We start from the raw sequence: 7,552 nt of genomic DNA on the forward strand, positions 1-7,552 counted from the left end.
TATACTGCTCTGGATAATTCCAGCAGAAAAATCAATGGACAGAGAACAGTCACATGACCCTTGCTAGTTTAGCTAACATGATGTCATCTCCTGACCTGCTATTTGATTGGTGGAATGTTTTATAAGTGAAGCAGTAAATGTTGCAGCTCTGATACTGCATTACCCATTTTGGCTGCTGTTGGCAAAAAAGTGATGGAGCCCGCATAATCTTCCATTAATGCCATGCAGCAATAACCTGTGCTTAACCACTTCATGTCAGACATGGCACTTATACATTAGAGCTAAAATAGTTTGTAATGCTTGCAGAATAAGTCGGTTTGCTGCTTGGGCATTCAGTAACACAGAGCATAAACCAACAAAAATCTGTAAAGTGCAGTAACATCTGGCAAACAATTGACTCCAGTTTACCAAAAAGATCATGTATGATTGGTTACAAGGAATTTACGTCTCACCTCTAATACTATTCCCGGTGGCAGCATCAGGATGACTAGGAAGATAAAGAAAATTAATTTGGATGGAATGGCTAGCCTGCTTGTCCCTCCAGCATATTGGGCCAAGCTCTGGCAAGCAAGGGAGAAATGCCATAGAAGCAAAATACGTGTTATGTTTAGTGATTAGGTTATAAAGGTTACCATACTTATTTGTGTTCTAAAGACCTTTTAATTTTCTTTTTTAAGATTCCGACTGACAAGCTTAAGTAGCTGCCATGGATGACTTTGAACGTCGCAGAGAACTCAGGAGACAGAAGCGTGAGGAGATGCGTGCGGAAGTGGATAGGTAATTTATTTGGTGTTCAGTTGCCATAGCTTGTCATGTCAAAATTATGCTTTGAATGTTTGAATTGGAGGTTTCTCATATTGGCCAAGCAGACACACTTGGCAAGCGCACTTTCCACCCTGGGAACTCACCGGCCATGTTGTACATCCAAAAATGGTCATAAATAAAGACAGGCTGGGCCTGCTGGAAGATGGTCCAAATACGGTACGTCAGGAATGTGTTCTGAGCGAAGCCACTATTTATATACTTTTATTGATGGTGACATCACTGTTCCCTGATGGCTCCTTTTATTTCCTGAATATATTCTGGTGAGGAAAGCTAGAAGTACAAAGGCAAACCTAAGAATTCAATTTTAAATATTTAAAAAATTAGTTTTATTATTTAATAAAAAACATAACTGAGCTTTATATTGCTTTGGGCTGTAAATGTAATAAAGCTTTAATACAATTTCAGGGTAAAAGAAATATCTCCTTTGTGGAGCCCCATGCTTCTATTGGTCAGGCATGTAAAAGAATTAACCCTTTACCATATGGTATACGTTGCTGGCAGGATAGGGGTTTAATTAACTCTAGATTAAAAAGCTTTTAGGTTAAAACAATCTTAGTGTTTAAAAAAAATTCAAGACTGTATTGTGATTGTGTGCATACAGTGATTTTAATTTTAAATTTGGGTTGGATAAACAGTTTCACTGTTGTAACTATTACAATTTGACATTATTTAATTCCATGGACACATTTTTGTGTATATGGGTGGGCAAAAAAAAATGACCCTGGAAGCTAAAGCCTAACTTAATCTTTTTAGTTTAGTTTTTTTGTTTTTATAAAGAATGAGAAAGAGGAATGGAAAAATGGAGAGGGGGAACTTTGCTCTCTGTGGGTAAGTAGTAGTCTCTCTGCAGAGGTACGACACACCCCCTTGCATAATCAGACCTGCAGCTCTGCAATAAGCAAAGCTCATGTTTCTTGCTGATTGGAAAGCTCTGGCTGTGACTTAGAAGGGGATGTATTTGATCCCTCAAAAGAGATTGCTACTTACCTACAAAGAACAAGGGTTCTTCTCTCCAGCATGCTGGTAGGGGACTGTCTTTTTTTCTACTGTGGCTGCCTTAGTATGAAAAAAAACAGTATGACAACTACATTGTTAATCAGGTTGAAAAAAAAAAAATATTAGGCTCAATCACTAGGCAAAATAACTAACTAGAAACCTGATTATTCCAGATAGAAACATACAGTATATGCACAGTTGATCCAGAAGAAGGCAAAAAAGACATGAAATACTATTTTTGTTTTGATGCACCTGGAATGTATTTAGCTAAACTGAACTGAAGGTTTAATTAGGCTTTAAAATGCAATGGGTAATGTATGACCCCACTGTAATGCCCACAGCAAGAGTTTAAACCTGGGAAATTAAGTACAGGGATCTCATTACTGGTTTCCAAGAGTTCAAGAAGCCGTTGGGTGGTGTATTCTCCCAGCATCTGTTAAACACTGATATTTTCAGTGTAGTGATCCTATATTAGAGAGCCTGCAAGTCTAACGTGTTTCAGGTATAGTAAGACGGCGGATTTGACTTTTAAAAAAGGGCAACTATTTAGAGTGTTTTTCCTCACACTATTAAACATGATATATCGGTGGATAATTCAAGAGAATTTGCCTGTGAAACTAAACTATTCCTCATGCTCCTTCTCACACATGGCCACCTAGGAGATATTTTAGTCCCCGTCCTGTATAGCAAAAATGACCTTCCAACTTGATCTGTAATCCACAAATCCCACTTAAAAAGCTTCTTGGCATTCGGTATTTGTTGATGTTTCTGCTTGGCGATCCAAACTCTTTTGCAGCTGCAGACAGAATGGGCTTTCTGTAAATTCACTCCTTCTACAGGGACTTATTAAACACTGCAGCTCTTCGACAATCTATATACAACTTATGCATTGTTTAATGGTTAGAAAAAAAATAGAGATTTGCAGTTAAAGGAAATTTATGTTCTCAGCAAATTCTAATAATCAGGTTTTCTAATGGAAAAGCTCTATAAAAGTATCTTTTTTTTGTTTTTAACGAGTGCTCTTTATGAGTCACTAATAAATTACTGTCATATTTATATGCTGTTCTATGTTTTTACAAGACTTTTTCATAGGCAGTTGTCTGGCTGTGCTCTCTAGGGGCTCTAGGTGTAAGAGACAAAGGCAGTCAGAACACTTGGTGATTGAGTACTGAGATCAGATTAATTATAGGGTAAATTGCAGGTATCACAGCATGTGGAAAATATATACTACAGGGCTGATTGGTGAAATTTAGGCTGTTCACATTCTAAAGAGATTTATCACCTTTCAAGGGATCGTTTGCATGACTTAGTGAATGTGACAATAGTTCATTTTGCAAGGAAATCTAAAAAAATAAAACAGAATTTGCAGTTAAAGCCATTAGTCCTTCATCTCATTTACTAAGCTTATTGAATCTCATCAATTACATGCCTGTCTTTCTTCAGTAAATGAACTTCTATGTGTTTAAAGATTTGTAGCAGGGAGTGCAACAATACACTAATTAAATCCTGCACTAGGTGCAACTGCATTTGGCTATGGTGGTTGGATGCTCAAGAGTACTACATCCTAGGAGGAAGGGGAAAAGCTCACATGCTTCCCTATTATTAATACACAGTATGTATATAGCGCCATCATAGTAAACAGCGCTGTACAAAGTCCATAGTCGTGTCACTAACTGTTCCTCAAAGGAGCTCACAATCTAATGTCCCTACCATAGTCATATGTCATCAATGTAGTCAAAGGTCAATTTAGCGGGAAGCCAATTAACCTAACTGCATGTTTTTGGGATGTGGGAGGAAACCCACGCAGACGCGGGGAGAACCTGCAAATAGTGAACCTGGGACCTAGCACTGCAAAGGCCGAGTGCTAACCCCTGGGCCACCGTGCTGCCCTGGGGGATATCCTGGGGCTATAGGTCTGCTTATATTGAGCAGTTAAAACAGATGAAAAACGCAGTGGATAAATGTGGCAAATCTAAGTATCAATGGGTGGTGTCAAAGAAATCTGTCACTTCTCACAGCAGAATGAAAGCTGCCATTGGGCTGCACTGCATAAATCAGGTTCTAGATCATTGTGCAAAGCTGCCACAATTTTCAGCCAAGGGAAGCTGCTATTTAAAGTGTTCAAAAAAGAAGGGGAAACCACAAAAAGTCTTTAAATGCATGATGATTATTTTCCATAATCCAATAAGCTGGCAGGTATCTCAATTTCAACAGAAAACAGTAGTCACATCCTCCTAGTTACAATATATGGCCAAATCTTATGTGGACAACTCTCCTTATTATTGAGTTTAGGTGTTTCCAGTGAAGAATAAAGTTAATGCTGCGTCATACATTTTAGACTATTTTGCTTTCCCAACATTTTTCCAACAGTTTTAGGAAGGCCCCTGGAAGTTCCAGCATGACTATGTTACTGTGCACAAAGCCAGCTACATAAAGACATGGTTTTGTATAGAGGAATGTGAGTGGCCTGCACAGAGCCCTGACCTCAACCCTACTAAAAGCCTGTGGGACTAAATAGATGTCAGCTCTACATGTCTAACATTAGTACCCAGCCTCATAAATGCATTGGAGGCAGAATGAGCACCAGTCGCCCAAGACACACTCTAAAATCTTGAAGAAAAGAATGGAAGATGGTATAAAGTGAAAGATGGCACCCAAAAATGGGGGGCCAACTTCGTAATATTGGTCTTAGTTTTAAAACAGGATAGCCAACCAACTCACTTAGACATGATGGACAGGCGATCACCAATAGTCATATAGTTTCTGGTATCTCTGGTCTCATTTAAACCCCTCACTGTAAGTTTAACAGTAACACTTAACACCTATGCTAAGCATTCACCATGTGATTGTCTGTCGAAGTATTTTTCAATTAATAATACAATAAATTTAAATCAGTCATCGAGATTGACTACAATTATTTGATGTACAGAAATACAATCAATTTTACCCTTATATCTAATTGCATTATCATTATTATTATTATTATTATTACTAATAATAATAAACAGGATTTATATAGCACCAACATATTACGCAGCGCTGTACAATAAATAGGGGTTGCAAATGACAGACTAATACAGACAGTGATACAGGAGGAGAGGACCCTGCCCCGAGGAGCTTACAATCTAATAGATATCATAACATAATAGGTGTTTTTTTTTGTTTCGAAGCAATGATATATTAACCAATTGACAAACAAAAAATTGACAAAACCTTGTCCAATCAATTTTCGATCATTTTGTTTCGTAAATACATTTATTATTAGAAATGTTTTAATAGATTTGTCATAGTTTCAAGGTTTTTGTCTAATCGATTGAAAATATTGCACAGTGTGTGACTAGTTTTGGTGTCTTGCACAATACCAGATGGAGGAAAGAAATGAGGAGAATTGTTTGGTAATATGGTTTACAGTCCACATAACATTCTGGTGTGTAGCTCATCTGCAGTTAATCAAAAACAAGCGGACAGTATCCCCCTTGACAGAAGACAGCATGGCAGGCAAAGCTCAGATACAATAAAAGTAAACATTGAGAGAGGTCAGTGTTTAATCTTGATTATGCTAAATGTTTTCTGAACACTTAACGCTGGAACTGTGCTGAAAAAAAAATGAAGACCTCATTTCTTCTTTAGGCAGACAGTCCTTGTATAAGAGCAGTGTGTTTTTCAGTCCAAGCTATGGTTGATGTTGAAAATTTAAACTTAAAGTAATTGGAGATCAGTACCACAGTGCAAATAGCACCCAGTCACTTCAAAGAAGTATGGCAGATTTAAAGTGGCTGCATTTGTTGAGTTCCTTTCACAGTATTCACTTTGACAAGTATTTATACTTTTAAACAGTTAATTGTTGCATTCTGCACCTCATCCCCACCAACCTAAAGTAACTTAGCCTCCCTTGCCCTAGAATTTTACTTTCTGGCACCCTATGGCCAAGGAATTATTAGGAGCAAAGCACTGGTTTACTTTAAAAAGCAAATGTATTTTAAGACAAACTTTCTGGCACCCTATGGCCAAGGAATTATTAGGAGCAAAGCACTGGTTTACTTTAAAAAGCAAATGTATTTTAAGACAAATGTGCCGTTGCCCACCTTGCATAGCTTTCCTGATCATAATTGCCCAACCTCCCTATCCTTCCTGCAGTAATGTCTACTTCCTCTGGATATAAACTATATAGTCAAAGGTTTCTGGACACCTACATTCCCCCGTTGCCTAGAAATAGGTCCTCACTGTAGGGGGTAAACATTCAGTGTGCATGCCGCAGCAAAGTAGTGGGCAATGGGACTACATTGAAATTAACTTGACAGGCTTAAAATACTGGACCTTTTACTTTTATTTACAGAAAACATAGTTTTTTTGTAAAATCTTATCACTTGAGCAGACTAAGGAAATGCTTCCTCCTGCCTGCAGCAGACTGATCACAACATATGTCTAGGCTAAATGCTAGCTCAAGGGCTGATTAAATAAGAGCTGATTTTAATAATACCAAGTGTGCTCTTGTTTGCAAAATGATACTATCACAGCATATTTTGTTTAAATCTGTTTATTAAGTAGGAGTTTTGAAGATGTAATACAAAAAGAATACATCAAAAAGTAACCGAACATAAAATAAAAAGAAGTAAAAATAAGGATAAACAAGAGAGGGAAGTTATTGATTGCTGTATATTTTTACACCATTATACACCATTATTGAATCATGCAAACTTGTAAAGTTACTGTAAGGTCCACTTTAAGGTAAATGTTTAGAAATTATGTAAAATGTGCACTGACTGAATATCCACAAAAGTTTCCTTTAAATGCTTTTAATCTCCTCCCTCTGCAGGTTTCCAGAACTGGATTGAGTTAAAACAAATATACATTTCCCTCTTAGGCAATCCTGTGGGTATTCTGTGAATTTCAGGGAACTATTTGAATAGAACTTCGATATCTCACTAAGCTGTCACCGCAATATGCAATGAATGGGGCCTTTCAGGCTAATACACTCCCTACAATAACACCAGCCAAACTATTTTTTAATCCCAAAGGAAGGCCAAGTCCTTTATTGCTGCTTTTGGGAAAGTGCCATTGAATGTATGAATTATTGTCATGATAGTGGGCACTTTAATACATTTAAACTTCACATTTGTTGAGGTCTAAGATTATTTGTAAACGGATTATATTATTTAGACACTGGTACTGAATTGCTGTGGCTTTAAAGCCAAACTCCAGGTAACTTGTTATCAACCTTGATTACTTAGAGTATCTGACAAAATATAAACTTCTTTCTACCTGTAGGTGCTCCTGTCTATAATAAAAAGGTTCCCTTTCTCACTGGTAGTGCTCCTATATGCATTGGTATAGCCGGGCGTCTGGTCTCTCTGGTCTCTTCACCACCCCAATGCGGTTCTAGCATGGTGACCTGGCCCTTCCTGCAATTTATGAAATATAACTAGGCCACTTCCCTGCTTCCAGTGGAGATTGGATAACAAAGGAACAGCAGCAGACAGATGAGCCCATCTGCCTACTTTTTTCTATCATCCTGTTCCATATCAGTCGATTCCTAGTGATGCCCCTTCCTTTTCCAGACTTCTTGCATTTACAATGTATTTAATTTTAATATATGAATGAACAATCATTAGAGTTTTTGTTATAATTGCTTGAAATTACTGTATTTTTCGCCATATAAGACGCTCCGGAATATAAGACGCACCCAATTTTAAAGGAGGAAAATCTAGAAAAAAAAGATTCTGAAAGATTA

The 7,552-nt window shown here is 37.5% G+C and overlaps 1 protein-coding gene across 4 annotated transcripts in view; it reads left to right on the forward strand.

The window, feature by feature from the left end:
• CALD1 (caldesmon 1) overlaps positions 1-7,552 on the forward strand; it is a 96,409-nt gene that overhangs the window by 48,296 nt on the left and 40,561 nt on the right. For all 4 annotated transcript variants that reach the window (XR_011919360.1, XR_011919358.1, XR_011919359.1 and 1 more), the window contains one exon: positions 678-777. Coding sequence is in view for 1 of the 4 variants with exons in the window: in XM_072400362.1 (XP_072256463.1) it covers positions 707-777 (71 nt within the window). In the remaining 3 variants the exon portion in view is untranslated. The remainder of the gene's footprint in view (positions 1-677; positions 778-7,552) is intronic.

The sequence above is a fragment of the Pyxicephalus adspersus genome, chromosome 2 (genome assembly GCF_032062135.1).
Source record: "Pyxicephalus adspersus chromosome 2, UCB_Pads_2.0, whole genome shotgun sequence".
NCBI lineage: Eukaryota > Metazoa > Chordata > Amphibia > Anura > Pyxicephalidae > Pyxicephalus > Pyxicephalus adspersus.